At 39.3% G+C, this 18328-nt stretch overlaps 1 protein-coding gene across 1 annotated transcript in view; it reads right to left on the reverse strand.

The window, feature by feature from the left end:
• The window catches only part of ric1 (RIC1 homolog, RAB6A GEF complex partner 1), a 212414-nt gene that overhangs the window by 47533 nt on the left and 146553 nt on the right, over window positions 1-18328 (reverse strand). Inside the window, exons 11-15 of the mRNA XM_043715245.1 lie at window positions 17782-17931; window positions 15879-16082; window positions 14143-14181; window positions 13937-14047; window positions 6057-6146 (exon numbers count right to left, since the gene is read on the reverse strand). Coding sequence (XP_043571180.1) covers window positions 6057-6146; window positions 13937-14047; window positions 14143-14181; window positions 15879-16082; window positions 17782-17931 — 594 coding nt within the window. The remainder of the gene's footprint in view (window positions 1-6056; window positions 6147-13936; window positions 14048-14142; window positions 14182-15878; window positions 16083-17781; window positions 17932-18328) is intronic.

Here is an 18328-nt window from a genome sequence, read left to right on the forward strand (position 1 = left end):
AGGGAAGGATCTAGCTTGTTGCAGGCACCTGAAGGTCTGAAACAACTGCTCTCTCATCTTAGGTCGATGGCAAGGGGCTACTGAAAACCAAGCCCAATGTTGTTGCTGAGCAATTTATTTTGCAACCTAAAGGCGAGTTAATCTGACAAAAGCCTCAAATCCAGCTTCTTCCATGATTCACATGCTTTTATGGATACCATACTATTCTGCTTTTGTTTTGCTTTGATTATTTGCTTGCAGCAGTCCTAACATCCATGTTTTTGCTTATATTTCCAAATAAAATGTATGTAGTCCTTACAATATGCATTTTAAAAAGAGAGATGTCAACAGTGCAGACATTAATTTGCAGTATTTCAAGCTACAAGTAATGAAACTAGTTAAGTTTATTTATTTGGAGACTAGGAAAATAAAAAGAAGGAAGATGGCTATAGTTATTGTAAAGGTCAAGCATCTCAACCCTGGGACATCATTGCAGGAATTCCTCATGGTAGCGTCCTAGGCCCAACAATCATTTGCTTCAATGCTTTTCCCTCCATCATAAGGTCAAAAGTGAGGATGCTCACTGATTATTATCCAGTGTTCAGCATCATTATCAGATACTGAAGCAGTCTACGTCCCTATGCAGCAAGACCTGGATGGTATCCAAGTTTGAGCTGATCACTGGCAAGTAACCTAGACACCTCACAAGTTCCTGGTATTCACCATTTGCCCTTGACATTCAATGGCATTATCAGTGTTGAATCTTCCACTGGCAACAGCGGGGCGAATTACCATTGACCAGAAGCAACTTTTTAAACAAATGCGAATGCAAGAGTAGGTCAGAGACTGGGAATTCAGGGCACATACCTCCTAATTTTCCAATATCTGCCTATCATCTAAAGAGCACAATACAGGGACATGATGGAGGACTCTCCACTTGCCCAAATGAATACAGGTCCAACAAAACAAGTCGTTCAATGCTAATCTGGAATAACTGCCGATTTGAATAGCACCCCATCCATCACTTTCAACACTCAATCACTCTTCCACCAATGCACATTAGCAGCAGGGTATACCACGTTAAAGATACACTACAACAGCACCTTTCAAACGTGTGACCTCTAACATCTAAAAGGACCAGAGAAAAAGATGAATGAGAACACTACTGTGTGCAAGTTCCCCTCCAAGCCACACATCATCTAGAATTGGTAGAACCAAGTCATCATTCCTTTATTATTGCTGAGTCAAAATCCTGGAACTTCTCTCCCAACACACAGATTCTGGTAATGCAAAACGGTGATTCAGCATTACTTTGGAGTGCAAATAGGATCGGAAATAAATGCTGGCTTAGTTAGTGACACATTCTGTAGTTCTTCGTGAAGTACAATTGGATGATCAACTGTCAAGTTCTTGTTGAAAGCTCAGTTCTCAGACCATGGATAATTAACTAGTCATGGGCTTTCTGCTCAACTCCTATATCGACTGACAGTGATAGCCAGCTTCACCTTCCAAGCCCCTTGTATTCGTTAAAATTGAGAGATTCTCCTGTACCCTTTGTCTCTCACATTAGTTCAAACAGATCCATGGGGGGAGCTGGAAGCTGAAATACTGACATCATTTAATTTTGTAGATCTATGAAAACAAAACCCTGGCCTTCAAAAGAGCAGGCAGATTTGCATTTACATTGCTTATATTGCAACAATAACCACAATTCAAAGCACAGACAACTCAGGTACAGCAAGCACAAACAGATTTATCGGTGATGATGGTCGAAAGATGAGTGTTAGCTCGGTTGCCAGGGATAACTCCTGTGTGCTCCTTTGCAATTATGGCATGGGATCTTTCATATGCATCCAAAAAAGCTGACTGGATCCAGCTTAACATCTTATCCAAAAGCCTAAAAGGAGACAATGACTTAGAGCTAGCCATAATAGCTGCGGGTATTGATACTAGCTCAATCTCTCATAAAACAATCCCAACATCCCAGGGTATAGTCTGGTGAACCTCTGTTCAATGGCAGTGCTTCCCAAGCCTTTCCCATTTGGGGCCCTGTTTGAGGCTTGAAAATTGTCTGAGAGAAAAGGGGGTGCTGTTAGTAGGAAAGAGGAGCTGTTATACATATAGCTAGGTAGGGGTCTCTGGCCCAGAGGTAGGGAAGCTACCACTGTCAGTTAAAGCTCATAAGCAGCCAGTGCTGCTGTAGTGGTTGTGACCCCACTAAAGGTTCCAATTCCCATGTTTAGAAGTCTTGTTTTATAGCAAGTACGTCACTCCTTAGATAAGGAGACCAAAACTGTACACACTATTCCTGGTGTGGTCTGATCAAGGAGCTTTGCAATTGCAGAAGCTATCTTCACATGTGTACTCAAATTCCTCAGCAAAGGTCACTGTGAGGGATGCCAAGACTAAGCAACAGATAATGACCAACAGCTGCCCATGGCTAATGCAGAACATGGCTGACAGTTGTTAAGAGTGCTTGGGAAAAATATCTGCTAATGTAATCTTCACAAGTAGAAATGTAGTAGCCCCATAGATTCAAGGTTACTAAACGGAGATAAAATGTGCAGCCGCAGTTATTTACGCATACGACACAGATAACATTTTACACTAATGAATTACTAAAACAATCTGTTACAATACTAAGAGTTAAGATTCTTCAGATAATCATAGATATTGATTCTGAAGTAGTTATAGATTCACTGATCACCAAAAGCACGTCAGAAAAAGATTCAAATAAAAATTATGATAGCAAACCAGTCTCAGACAATAAAAGCCGCTCCACTCCCCCCCCCACACCAACTCCATATCATTACAGGGAGAAATGAACATTCAACCTACATTCCAATGTCTGAACACATAAGGTACCCAAGGGTAAAGATAGGGATGCCTAGCAAATATGGTAAGACACAACTTGTAAGCAAACCACATAACTTTGTTGGAACTGATAACAATTATCAAAAATCAATATTCTTTTGTACTTGCTGCAATGAGGTTAATAAGGAATTTAAAATATTCTAAAGTGATAGGTAAGTATCCAATTAATTGGCAATTAACATGGAGTACCCCGAGCACAAGCTCGGGAAACAGGTGAGGGAACATTTCTGGTCCATAAGCACCAACCAACCCTACCTTCCAGTGGCCATCCATCACCACCTCCCCCCATCACCCCGACTCCCTCGATGACATGTCGATTCTGAGCCTCCTCCACTGCCCAAACATGGACATCCACAAGGAAGAACACTGCATCTTCTGCCTTGGGAGCCTATAACCACACAGCCTCAACACTGAAGTCACCAGTTTCCAAATCATCCCACCTCATCCCAGATCCAATCCAGCACCAGCCTCTTGACCTGACCTACCTATCCATCTTCCTTCACACCTATCGGCTCCATCCTCCCCACCGACCTATCACTATTCTGCATCACCTATTGCCATCCCAACCCCACTCCACTCCCTCTACTTATTTCTCAGCCCCCTTTCCAGTCCTGAAGAAGGGTCCTGCCCAAAATATTGACCCTCCTGCTCCTTGGACGCTGTCTGACCTGCTGTGCTTTTTCCAGCATCATATTTTATTGACAGCATCTGCAATCCTCATTATCTCGCAGTTGGCACGGTGCAGCTGGCAGATGTCTGGATAGGAACGTACTTGTATATACATTATGAAAAGCCTCAGGAAGGGAGGTGATAGCATGGGAAACACCATGAAATAAGTTGCTGAGTGCAGCAATACTTCATTCAGGTTAAGGACTATCAACAGTCAAACTGTTTCAAGTAAATTGCTGAGGCAAACTTGAATTGCATAAGGTTAACAATCACACAACATCAGGTTATAGTCCAACAGGTTTAACTGGAAACACACTAGCTTTCGGAGCACTGCTCCTTCATCAGGTGGCTGTGATGAAGGAGCGGCGATCCGAAAGCTAGTGGGCTACCAACTAAACCTGTTAGACTATAACCTGGTGTTGTGTGATTTTTAACTTTGTACACCCCAGTCCAACACCGGCATTTCCAAATCTTGAACTGCATATGATGCTGTACCAAAGATCCAATTACGAAGAGATAACTCAGCGCTGCTGACAAATAGTAAACAAAGGAGTGTGCATGCTAAATCTAAACTGTATAGGTTAAGACATTACAAAACTTGTGTGTGCCTTAATGCTCTGGAGAAAATCAAGCTGTACTGAAAATAAAATTGCAATAAAGGTTACCCGAAGTGACCCCGTGATTTAGATCCTCCTTGGAAAACAGTCACCATTTGCTTTTCTAATTACTTGAAATACATGCTAGCTTTTGGGAACTCATGAATATCCAGGTCTCTTTAGACACCTGTACCCCCCAATCCATCAGTACCTTTCTTGGGCAGTATGAATATCTTTAGACATATTTATATAATAATACAAATGCCATGTTCTAGCCTATAAATTTAGCCTGTCCAAGTCCCCTTGAAGCCTCCTTACATCTTCTTCACACTACATTCTCAACCAGTTTTGTTATCAGCAAATTTTGGATATACTACAACTGGACTTCACCCAAACCGTTAACACAGATTGTGGATAGTCTAAAAGAGCAACAAAACACTTTCTTTTATATTTCGAATTGTGGATTGAAAAATGAAAAGGATTGTTTTAAAGCCAAGAACTGTGGAAAGGATTAATGCACTTTTTAAAAACAAGTTATCTGTCTCTTGGTAAAAATGTTGTTTACATTATTGTTTCCTTAAGCAGCATGGACAAGCTTCTGCAAATGAGGCCAGCAAAAAGTAATTCATTAGTCTGTGAAATGATGATGAGTTGTTGATCACAAAAGCCTTCTGCCTGCCAATAAATGCGATTAGCTTTCATGTGGGTGTGCACGTTTGGTCAGAAGCCATCAGACCTCTAGAAAGTGAGTCAATGTCTTTCTCTATGGAGTTAAAGGAAATGTAATTTGAAGAATGCCAATTTATTTCCTTCCACCAGTTGCTGTAAGCTGTTGCTTTGAACCAATAAATCAGAGACTTTTTTAGTTCTGAACCAATCCCTCTGTGCCTCCTGCAAGCGAGTGAAAGTACCAGAGAAGGAAGATGGAGGAGCAAGTCCTGACAGGCCAAAAGGATCATTGCAGCAAAGCCTATAAACAGGGACCATTCAGCTACCTTTCCATTCTGTCCATATCATCCATTTTTTTGTGCCCATCTGTGTGTGAAGGAGCAATTGAATTGGGGGATGGGGAGGTAAGAGTTTTAAGTTATAGTTAAAAATATTCATGGTTCATAAATCATTACATGCAGCTACAATCTATTAATTTGGTCCCTGAGTTCTGCCGACCTGGGTCCAGTTTGGGGAAACTTGTACACTTTTATAAAATCTAGTTTTTGTGACAACTCCAAGAATAGCAGTGTTTGGTGCTGCGATGAGGCATTACAACAGAGAATGCTGGAGAAACTCTGATACCATTTTTGGAGAGAGAAGCAGAACCAAGGATGTGACTTGGATATCTTCAGAATGGTTTTGCATTGTGAATAGTGTATCTGGGACATGTGCAGATCACATCTTATTGAAGATATTGTTGAAGCTGGATTGCAAAAATACGATATTGTATTAATTCCCAGCAGTCTAACTAGTCTTGTTCAACCTTTAGATGCCTCTTTAAACAAACCATTGAAGGATAGCCTTCGGAAAAAGTGGAATATCTGGAAGATTAGTGGAGGGAAGACATTCAACAAAAGAGAAAACAGAAATGCTTACAACTTTGCGCGAATGGATCCTCGAGGCTTGTGAACATTTTCCTATTTGACAACTCTGTGATCAGTTGACATAGCAACTTAAAAACTTAAGTAGTGAGATATGAAAGAGGGTAGATTCTAACCCTCAAAAAATATTACTTGTGGATAAGTTTACCCCCTACTTTTTGGTTCAAAGTTGGTCTCCTTTTTCATGAGAATTTCCAGCACTTTTACTCTGTCTACACTAAATTAGACAATATTTTTTGACTCAAGGATTAGAAAATATAACTTTACAAAATCAATTTTCTGTTTTTTATTGCAATTTACAATTGTATTTAAACCTGGGCATGCCGGATAAGGGTTCTTCACTTACCTCTTCCTGTTGGTCGACCAAATTATAACAGGCTAAAACAATGAAGTCATTCCACCATGCGAGACCACCAGTCACAGCCATATTCTGTTCCTAAAAATAGACATGTATGGATTGGAAAAGGTAACCAGAATAATTTAGTTTTACAAACATTACTGCTATCTAGATTAAATACTGTTAAAATACTTTTCCTTAATACATGGCAAACATGGTGTTTTGTTTTAACATAGTTAAGCTAACGGTACTTGTTACGTTCTGACGGATGTCGAATGTCGAAGTCACCAAAAAGGACTTGTGTTTAAAACTATTTGTTCATAAAAAGCTTTGAAGAAATAGCTATAGATGGCAACAAGTCTAACGCTACAAAATTTACAGATTCAAACACTCTTAAGTCACTGAACATCTTCTCATGTACAAGACACAAATAAATCTCAATCATCAAGAGATCTCCAGAATCAAATCATAGTTTCAAAGAACAAAGAATGCAATTTCAACAGACAAAACTAAAAGTTATTGCAAGGTAAAAGGATAAACTAAAAAGATAAAAAGAGCTGCTAAGGGGAAGAAAGAAATCTTAGTGATTGCGGTGGAGAAAGACAACTGCAGCTTAAAACTGTTGTAATGTATTAATGGGCAAGGCAAAACCAAAAAGACTAAAACAAGAAAACAGCAGATAGCTCCAATCCCTGTAAGAGGGAATCAACAGAATTTTTAAAATATGAAACAAGAATACTGTATATATTTGTCAAGCCATGAGACTATTTTCACAATCTGCACACCAATGGGATACTAGGCAATCAATATAATAGAAAAATGTGTCAACGAACTTAAGTAATCAAAAAGACAGAGGCTGATGTGCTTCAGGCGTTATAATTGAATTTTTAAAATTGCTTGTCACATACAATTTTAGGAATTTGTACATCATTTAAAAGCAAGCTGATCTTACTGATCTTATCTGACTCACCTGCAAAACATTATTCATACTGGTGATAATGTGATACCTTTGCCCTCTAGATTGCTATGCTGTAAATCTTTAGAGAAACTGGCAACAGCTTCAAGAAAACTACAGCTGTTGCTTTTTGAGAGTCAGTGAGACATTCTTATGCTTTTAAACCACATCAACCCACATCCATACTCCTTCATACAATTGACAATCCAAAGAGGTCAAAGTCTCACTATGGTCAGTCTTGTTAACTGTCTTGAATCTAATTATGCTCGGTACTTTTAAAAAAATTATTGAAATGTATAAAGACAATGATTGTGGGGCACTAGTGGTGCAGTGACAGTATCCCTATCGCTGGACCAAGAGGCCTGGTTAAAGTCTCATCTGCTCCAGATGGCTGTAATAACATCTCTGAACAGTTAGAAATATCTATGAAACTAATGATGGCAGGCTAGATCTGAAATTCACTGCAGCACATTCAAGCAAGTTTTTAAAAGGATACTTATAGAATGCAAAACCTGAATTGCTACATTAAAAGATTCCATACCTTGTTACTAATAAAGATATTAAGATTGATACCTTCAAAACTTAAAGGTAATAAAAACAACACAAAGCCTGATATTAACAAGCTTTAATACAATGAAATAATACAAAGAACTGTGAATGCTAGAAATCTGAAACAAAGACAGAAATTGGAGAAATTCAGGAGATCTGGCAGCATCTGTAGAGAAAAAGGAGAGTCCAGTGACACTTCATTAGAGTTGGCTGCCAGACTGGTTAAGTTGCTCCAACAATTTCCATTTTTGTTATAACACAAGTAGTTTATTGCCCTAAGCAGTGAAGTGAACAGTATACACCAATCACTTCATTGCATTGGAATTATGCAAGTGGTAATTTATCTGCCAGTAAACCACTGAGTCAGGTCCTGTACTCCCGCTCTTCCCAAACTAGCCAGAGATAAGAGATTTTATATGCATCTTGATCAGTCCAACTGCAATTTTAAGAAACCTCACACTAAGATTATTTAAAATCGCACTCTCAGTACAAATGTACTGGCTGACCTTGAACTTTATTTCATCTTTCTGCCTACTTTCCATATCCCTTGAATCACCCAAACACCAAAACTTTGCCGTACGCTATTCTTAAATTTACTCAAATACAATTTATTAACAGCCACAACCATGAGGGCTGAGAATTCCAGACAGTGAAGTAACTTTTCTGAAATTTTCAGACACCATGATGTTGCCCCATGTTTGGATACCATTCCCCCCACCCTCGATCAGTGAAAGCAGTTTCTTAGCTCTATTCCACAAAACCTCTTGAAAATTTTGCATTTCTCAATGAGATCGACTTTTATTTTTCAAACTCCAGAAAGTACAGGCCCAATTTACTCAACCTTTAATCAAAAACAACAAGCAATCTCTTTCACCCCATGGACCAATTTAGGAAACCTGTGCAACACTGCTTTCAATGCAAGCATATCGTTTTGAAAATGTGGAGACCAAAACTGCACACAGCATTCCAGATATGGTCTTACTAAAATCCTGTACAATTTTCACAAACCTTGGTCTCAGCACTAAAAGTTCACATATTATTTGCCTTCCTCAAAGCTTCCTTATAAGAATGTACCCAAGTTTCTTTGGAGATTAAGAAGTTTCAAATTACTTTTACACATTTCCCTACATTATACGCTTTCTGCCATCTGGTGGGAAGAGAAATAAATCTATCACAATGTATGTAATATTTCAAACCTTCTCTTTCATAGGACTACCAAACCTGTGTGCAGGTGGTAGGGAATTATAGGACTGGAACAAATTAGAGAAACAGAAGCATTAGGATGGAATTTTGCATGTGAGACTTTGAGAGAGAAAATGCTACAGAAAAGCAGCAAGGTTTAATAAAGTTAATATTTCAAAGTTGCAATGCTCAAAAAAGGAGACTAGCAGCATTATCTTGTACAATACAGAGACTGTTTGCTTCAACACGCAACACAACAGGTGACTGAACAGTAAACCAAAGTACTCTTAAGTAGTAATACAAAACTGTAAAATAAAGACAGAATCTTATCTTCTTTCCCTAATCAAGTTATCCCTGCTTAAACTGATAGAATTAAGACCAAATGCATCTATGTGCAGGATCATGTTAGATCGAATAAAATCCAGAACATCAACTAAATTTAAATTCGGTTTGAAAGTGTCTTTGATGAGGTTACAGTTAAATGCTTCCATACTATCTTGCGGAGAATAAGAAAAAAATGAGTTTCGCAGACTGACCAATAGTCTGACAGTATGCAAAAAGATTATTGCTTCTTACCTGGCTGCATCTATTTTCATACTACCCAACATGGTCTTACAGGCTGGCACAAAAATATGATGAGGTGGACGGGTCACCCACAATCTAGTGTCTCATTGCTCTGAATTCTGCATTGACAGTCAAAGTTCTAGCCATCACTTGTCAGGACAGTAAGAAGCTGCACTTCCACATCTGACTGAAATAATGGGTGCAGTAGCAGCTTGTTATAAATATGGCACTGCCCATATAAATCATATGGTGATTATATCAAGACATCCCTTCCATCTGAGCAGTCACTTTCTCCCTTGCACCCTCCTGAAACATTGCCAGCAGCCAGGAAGAATAAATCAGATAAAACATGAGGTGCAGGACATTCCAATGGAAGTGTACACCCTCGCCAGGCTGACTGAGTTTGGGGAACATCACTTGAATGAAGACAATTGCATAGCTTAATTCAGGGCAGATCCTGAACAGAGGGACTCTAGGTCAGTACGCAGCAAAGCCTCATAACAAAGCCAAGCTTTGGTGAAATAGTTAAAACGTTCTTCAGGATCTGGGATGGCAAGCTATTGTAGTTGCTGCCGAAATGTAGACAAGACACAGTAAACGAGTCCCATTAGACCTAAACTGAGTAAGAAAACTTATAGCCTGTATCCAGGAGTGTGCGCACCATGGAATACTCACCTACATCTGGTTTGGAACAATTAAATGGCTTAACAAAAACCCAAATCAGAACTATTCGAAATAAACATCTGGTTAAATGTTCTGGTCAACCTGGTTCTAATGGCGGTTGATACTGGTGTGGCCGTTTCAGTCATTGCAGAACCAGTCGTTAACAAAATTCACTCTGGATCCCAACATTTAAGTTAACACAAGACGTTGGCTAGACTGAGAACCAATACTGGGGAACCTTGACATATTACGGGTACAACTTTGATTCTGGTCTCTTATGAGACCAACTGGTTCATTTGCCACCGATTGTAGTGAAAGGCTCAGGCCCAAGATTGATGGGGTGAAACTGGTTGAGAACGATTCACCAGGACTTACTCAACATAGTTCGATTAGAAAATGGCTGGTCTAGGGACTTTCAAAGGAGCCAAGTTACCTTGCATCTTGACCAGGAAGTAACCCCATGATTCTGGAAGGGCCACCCAGTGTCATTTGCCTTACAGGCAAAAGTAGAGGCTGAAACCAGAAGACTGGAAAGTGAAGGAATCCAATTAGTCCAGCATGTGTAATGGGCAACACTGGTCATACCAATTACGAAGCATGATGCGTCGGCTGCCTTTGTGGGGATTTTAAACAAACGGTAAATCACTTTTTGCAGCTGACCAATTAGCTAATCCTTCACAGAGGATTTATACACAAAGCTGGCAGAGGTCTGTCCTTCCTGAAGCTGGACATGAGCTATGCATGCTTGCAGTTAGATGATGATTCCCAGAGTATGCTACAATTAATACACAAAAGTGTTCGTACCATTATACAAGATTGCCATTTGAGGTATCGTCAGCCTGTGCAATTTTTTAGCGCATGATGGGGAACATTTTACAAGGTCTATTCCACGTCGCCATTTATCTAGATGATGTGTTAATAATGGGGAACACCAATAAGGAGCACTGAGACAACTCAGACTTCATCCTTAAATGTTTCTCCCAGGTGGGCATACACCTCAGAAGGGAAATAATGAGTGTTTCAGGTACCCCAAAACACTTACTTGAGCTACATAGTTGACAAGATCAGAAGATAAAGTGAAGATGATCAAAGGTGCCCTGGCTCCCAGTCTGTACTCGAGCTTAGTACTTTCCTTGGAATGGTGAATTATTATAGAAAGTCCATGCATAACATGGCATCTATCCTGGCACCTTTGCATCAACTCTTAAAAAAGCATTAACCTTGGAAACGTTCATGTAGCCAAGCTATAGCTTTCGGAGAAGTGAAGAAACAGCGATCATTCTCTAAGTTGTTGGCACATTATGATCCCAAGCGAGATCTGGTATCAACATACGATGCTCCCTGTATGGCATTGGCATAGTATTAGCACATAGATGGCCCAATGGAGTGGAACACCCAGCAGAGTGTAAAGATGCCCAGAGAGAGAAGGCAGGCTTGGCGAGCACATTTGGAGTCAGGAAGTGCCACCAATACCTTTACGAATGTAACTTTGTAACAACAACACGCCACAAACCCTTCCTAGGTCTACCTAAGGATGATAAGGTAGTGCCATCCACAGTTCTGGCAGAATTCAGTAGAAGGCTCAAATTCTCAATGCATATAATTACAAGTTGGAACATCATCCAGGAAGGCCAAGTAGCAAATGTGGATGCATTGAGCTGTCTCCTGTTGGCAGACACACCATCAGTGGTACCGCCACTGGAACAGTCTGTAATGGTTTTAAATTTTCTGGACACATGTCTATTCACAGCTGACAATATCAGACTTTGGATGCAAAAGGATCTGATCCTGGCAAAACTGAAACAACTGGTGGTGGTGATTGGGGAAACTACAATCAGAACTGAAATCTTTTAATGATCCCAAGAGACCAAATCATAGTAGAGTACAGCATATTATTATCGGAAGCAAGAGTGATTGTCCCAAGCAAACATCACTGCTTGATACTGGCTGAACTCCATGAGGGCGGCACGGTGGCACAGTGGTTAGCACTGTTGCCTCACAGCGCCAGAGACCCAGGTTCAATTCCCGCCTCAGGCGACTGACTGTGTGGAGTTTGCACATTCTCCCTGTGTCTGCGTGGGTTTCCTCCGGGTGCTCCGGTTTCCTCCCACAATCCAAAAAATGTGCAGGTTAGGTGAATTGGCCATGCTAAATTGCCCACAGTGTTAGGTGAAGGGGTAAATATAGGGGAATGGGTCTGGGTGGGTTACGGTGTGGTGGGTCGATGTGGACTTGTTGGGCTGAAGGGCCTGTTTCCACACTGTAAGTAATTTAATCTAATCTAATCTAATCTAATCTAATCTAATCTAAGGGTTATCCAGGAGTTTTCAAAATGAAGATGTTGGTGGTAGGTTATGTCCAGTGGCCAGGATTGGATGCAGATACAGCCGCATTGATGGGGCAGTGCCCAGAGTGCAAACAAGGAAAAAAAACACCAGCACCTCCCCCATATTCGAGGGGCTGACCAGGAAATCCTTGGATTTGGTTACACATTTACAATGCAGGTCCTTTCATGGGCTCAACATTCTTAGTTATAGTAGATGCCCGAACTGGCTAGATGTGCAGAGAGTTCATTCATCAAACATGGGGACGATGATAGAAAAACTGCGTGCATCTTTGTGATACACGAACTCCTGGAAGTATTGGTCACAGAAAATGGGCCATTATTTACAAGCAGGGAATTTGTACATTCAGGAATGAGAGACAGTTGACTTCAGGGAATAAAGTTTAGTGTAGGAACCATGCAAATGGCCCTTCGTGGGTAAAGGGCATGGTCAACACGAGGTCAGATCTCGTGATGTATAAAGTTGGGGTAGGTGTGATGGTCCTGAACAAAGCAAGTGGACCATATGAAAGTTGCAAACACGCAAATGGTGCGGTACTAAAACTCACCTGGCTCAACAGCTTTTCCAACTGTTCCAGAACTGCAGATTCTCCCCCTCTATAATCTAGCATTGAAAATACCTCGGAATTTGAGATGACACAGTGAATGTAGCCACCTTGATACCTTTGTCATCTGAAGAGAATGAATTTCTTCCGAGACACTCCAGGAGGAAGAAGCACCTACTGTGCGTTACATGTTGCCTGTATCAGAGGCAGAGTGGGAGGAACCTAATCTAGCGCTACAACCCCACCTGGAGGAGCTACAAAAAAATGGACTATGTCCTCAAACTCAAAAGGGGGCGGATGTTGTCATTGTAATGAGGTCAGTCAGGTAGACCTCAGAATACTCTAATTTGTACTCTAATTTGGGACTATAAATCTAGTTTAATCAGACAGCCTGACAGATAGAACAGGAGTGAGAGCTGGCTCTGAGGGAGCTGGATCAGTGCCAAGCACCATCCACTCATAAATAAAGGGTGACTTGGTGACTGGATACTGGCCTCTGTGGAACTACTTCAAAATGAAAATGGAAAAGCCACATTTCATTGTAGTCAGGGGCCGTCTATGACAATTGTAGAATAGAATGCGGACAGTGAAAGGTTCTATTCTGCATACTAGCACTTCATTAGGCGTGAATGATAAAGCAAGAAATCCAAAAAAAAATTCCTTGCCACAATGAACACACAATTTCCGAAACATTTAAAAATAGATACATCAACTCTTGTCATTACCTTGGATGACTGATCAGTACTGAGATCAGAAGAGTTAACGGTTAATATTTCAGGTCTGATCCCAAACTAAATTACCCATTCTTAGCTGGTCCTCATTGCTTCTAAATTAATGGGTTCACGTCTGCCAAGATCTTTGTTCCTGTAGGCAGGCAGATGTCAGGCAGAGACAAGTTTGGACTCAACTGTATTATGACAATGGTCAAACTGCTGGCTGACAACCAAAAGGCAGACTCATTTCATGAAAAACAGTCACTGGTTGAAATAATACTTGTAGGGGAGGGAAGGAAAATCAAAAGACAAAGGAAAAAGCATTAACATAACTAAACAGTAATTCCAATATTCCAGTTAAGTTCACTGCATACCTGGGTAATATTTCCAAAAAGCTTCCATTTCCTCGTAAACAAAGCATAGTGCGCAATTCCATATTTGCCTGCTACAGCAACACACTGACCCAGCTGGTCTATTGCTGCAAACTGAAGAAATAATAAAATACGAATGAAATCTCAGGAATTCATTTGAAGTTTTATGATTTTACCATTTACTTACTGGGATAAAAAAAAAATCTCACCTTTATTGGCCAGTTACTTTCTAGATAGGTACTATGGATCTACAGAGGGAAACAAACAAGTTTGGGGTTTAAAAGTAGTTTTGACATTTAACTGCATTTAGTACTACAGCAAATTTTTTATTAACTGACACCTAAGGGACTAGCAGTGTGTCGGCTGATCAAATATTCCCGGTAATCAAGATGTACACGTAACCACGGTATTTAAGGCATGTAGGTTTTGCTGATTTATCAACAGTGCCGGTTAAAATTTGTGGTTTTTTTTTAAAAACAGCTCCATCCAAGTTGGCATCTAAATTTGCTGATGACATAAAAATGGGTGGTAGATAATGTTGCGATGAGGACATTAGGAATTTGCAAGGGGCTATGAATAGTTTGAGCAGAAATGTGTCAGATAGAATTTAATCGCAGAAAGTGCTCGTGCACTTCGATAGGAAGAATCAAAAGGTAGATTATTTAAACAGAGAGAGATTCCAAAAAAAAAGATACAGCACAAAGATCTGGATACTCTTATGCATGAACCTCAAAAGGTTATGATGCAAGTGCATTAAGTAATTAACAAACAGAACATTTCCTTCACTGTTTGGGGGTTAAACTTCTAAAAATAGTAAAGTCTTGTTACAACAGTACAGGGTATAGGATTTAGTCCCCATATTTACAAATGGATGCAGTAGCATTCAAGGGAATTCAAAAGAAAGTTACTAGATCAATTCTTGAGGTGAAGGGGTTGATTTATCAAGAATGGCTAAACTGGTTAGATCCTTATTCATTACAGCTTAGAAGACTGAGCGGTGATCTTATTGAAGCATGCAAGATTCTGAGGGGCTTGACAAGGCAGATGTTGAGAAAATAATTCTATTGGTGGTGGAAACTTCAACTAAGGTACATGGTTATAGAATAATGGGATACTCATTTAAAACTGTGATGCAAAAAATTCTGTTCTAAGGGTAGTGATTGTTTGGAATTCTCTATTCCACAGGTCTATGGAGGCCTGATCAAGGGAAGGCAGATAGATGTTTGAAATATGGTGAGTTGAGGGACGTTTGAGGAGTTGAATGGCCTACTCCTACACCTATTTGGATATCTCCTCCCCGACAATCAGTCTGCTTTCCTCCTGCTGCGGGATTCAAAGTGTTGCTGGGACACAACTATGCCAGGAATAGAGATACAAAGAAAATGAAGTGAGAAACGAAGACCATTGTGTGGCACATCTGCCTGAACTGTACTAAAAACACCAAACAGAGTTCTATTAAGAAAGGTACTCATAATTGAGAAGTGGCTAAATTGAGAGGGAGTTGCTGTCAATTGTTTTGTATTGCAACAGATTTCCAAATTTGTGTGCTACATAAATTGTAAAGCTTATCTTAGATTAAAGCCAGCAAAATGCAAAAGTTGAGCAAATGAGAATGAGTCTAGTGTACTCCTCGTCAAAACTGTTTTACACGTTCAACTTCGAATGGCACTTTATGACAGAAGCACAATTATAACAATCACATCATATCATACCATAGCACTAACTAAACCACCAACTATACAGCTATTGAAGCTTTTTTAAATGGCTAAACCTTTTAATGTGTTCAGTCACTTGTCTATACTGGTTCTTAATATTTTTGTTTTTAAAAAGGTCTTAGGTTTCAACTAAAATCTAAAACTGATAGACTCTCTTGAATAATAAATTTTGCAGTGATATTAACAAGTAAAAGAAACGCAAGTAGCTGTGTAAAAGTACAAACCATCACCTGTACAACATGCCAGTGCCTGTGTCCTAATAAAGTGCTTAAACCCTGAGGAACTAGAATGTCATTATAGAGAGGATTCTTTTCCCTGACTGGCTGATGGCCTGAATTTGCTGCTGCAGTACTTGAATTTTGATTTTGCAACGCATCACCACAGTTCAAATACAGTCGATCTTCTCCTTGAAGAAGTACTTGCTCTTGGTTATTCTGTGGAAAGAAGATTGTAACAGTTGTTTAATGCTATAAGTCTCCATGCAGACATTTTTTCCAAACGTATAAAAATATTTTTCCTAATTTACATTAGCACTTCACATCCTTCGAGCAAAAATGAAATTTCAATCGTGAAACAGATTTTTAAAAAAAATTGAAATCAAGTTAACATTTTCAAATATTGAAAGATTTATGGAAGAGAACTATGACAGATAAAAACTGAAATGTACATTTCCTCCTTATCCGAACAGTTAGCATTAAACCAAGTATACACTGAAGGGTAACAAATCTCTGACTTTATATAGGCAAATAGAGAAAGGAAGATGGTTATGGCTCTTACAGGTAGATAAATGCATTGAGAGCAACAGAAATAAATAATACTAAATAGGTGAATAGCAGTAGAAAAGTAAGTGTCACACTTCATTAAATTGACACATAGGCAAGAATCCAGCTCTTGGCTGGATTCTTTACAAGCTTTTTACCATTGCAAAATAATTCAAGTAATGCTCACAACTAAGCATTTATTACTTTTTAAAAAATGGAAAATTGTTCCAAATGCAAATACAATGGGTATTTTTAAACAGAAGACAAAGGTTCAGATATCATTAGGAGATCTTTTCTTGGAATGGAAACTAAAGATCATCAAAATTCTCCAAGCAGGACAGAGGGAGTGGTAAACTCTCAATCGGATTGAAAATTGATATATTCTGACTTGGGAACTCTGGACACCTAAAGCATCAATACACCTTCCGTGGCCCACATGTCAAAAGGCTCTGTTCACATCACTCACATCTCTTACTAAAAATAATATGTGACACATTGCTAAAAAAAAAGTGTTTTTTTAAAACCCTGCTTCTGTACCTTTTCTCATTATGGATGATTTGGCTATGTTTCTCCAGTATTTTCTACTTTATTTCAGATTTGAAATATTTCTTTTCTACTGGTACATTAATTTATTACACTGTCCTTAAAGTGTTAAGGTTCCTTCCACATGACGGCATTTTTGTACTTGCCCAGAAATAACAAATCATACGTAAAAACTCATAACATAATATGAATAGATTGGAGCAATGAGGTAGTGAGGAATAATTATTGCTAAAATCAACTACAAATACAAGCTATACATTTTCCAGTCATCTTATGCAGAAGCGCCATTCAAACGTTAGGTTTACAAAATGGAAAATGTAGACTCAAAGCACCATTTAGGTACATGCAGAAATGGAATCAAGCATTTTATTTTGCAGAACTCTTTCAACATTGGGAAAGTAGTAAAGTGGGGACTGAACAAATAATTTCCAATTTCTCAAGAGAAAAATGCTAAAATTCAATGTTGGAAATCAAATACAAAAAATTTCAAAATTCACACCAGGATCATGTAACAATTGAAAATCATTCCTTCAGATTGGTGCTGATACTATTTCTTTGCTATGGTTTATGCATTAAAAAAATAACAATTACTTAAACAACTAGCCCCTAATCTGCAAGCTAATCCATATTAGATGGCTTTAATAGCAATATTAAACTTCCTGTAAATGAGCTTACAAAGCAAAATTGTAAAGCAATGAACGGTTCTATGTCTGTAATCCCAAATTTCTTGCTAATGGAATAACAGAAGATTGAAGAATAAGTGTGAAATACTAGTCCGCAGTTAGTAAATAAAAATTTGTTAGGATGTAAGGTTTAGTTTCCAACCTACCATGCAGGGATTGACTGTTAAAGCGCTTTTGATGAATTGGAACTGCAGAATTTCTGCTTGCTGTACTACATTTTTGTTCTCCAAGTCATTTCCCACTTGAGTACTATCACTGGAAATGGCCCAAAGGTGATAGCCTTCAGCACCCCAACTCTGTAAATAAGGAGCAACTTTAGCAAATTATAAGGCAGCAAATAACTACAGTCAAGTTATCTTAGACATCGAATATAAAAGGAACTGGAAGTTTTACTTGTTTTGTTCCAGCCAATAGCTAGATAGAGTCATAGAGATGTACAGCATGGAAACAGACCCTTCAGTCCAACCTGTCCATGCTGACCAGATATCCCAACCTAATCAGTCCCACCTGCCAGCACCCAGCCCATATCCCTCCAAACCCTTCTTATTCATATACCCATCCAAATGCCTCTTAAACATTGCAATTGTACCAGCCTCCACCACTTCCTCTGGCAGCTCATTCCATCCACGTACCACCCTCTGTGTGAAAACATTGCCCCTTAGGTCTCTTTCATATCTTTCCCCTCTCACCCTA

This window comes from Chiloscyllium plagiosum, chromosome 2 (genome assembly GCF_004010195.1).
Source record: "Chiloscyllium plagiosum isolate BGI_BamShark_2017 chromosome 2, ASM401019v2, whole genome shotgun sequence".
NCBI classification, from domain to species: domain Eukaryota; kingdom Metazoa; phylum Chordata; class Chondrichthyes; order Orectolobiformes; family Hemiscylliidae; genus Chiloscyllium; species Chiloscyllium plagiosum.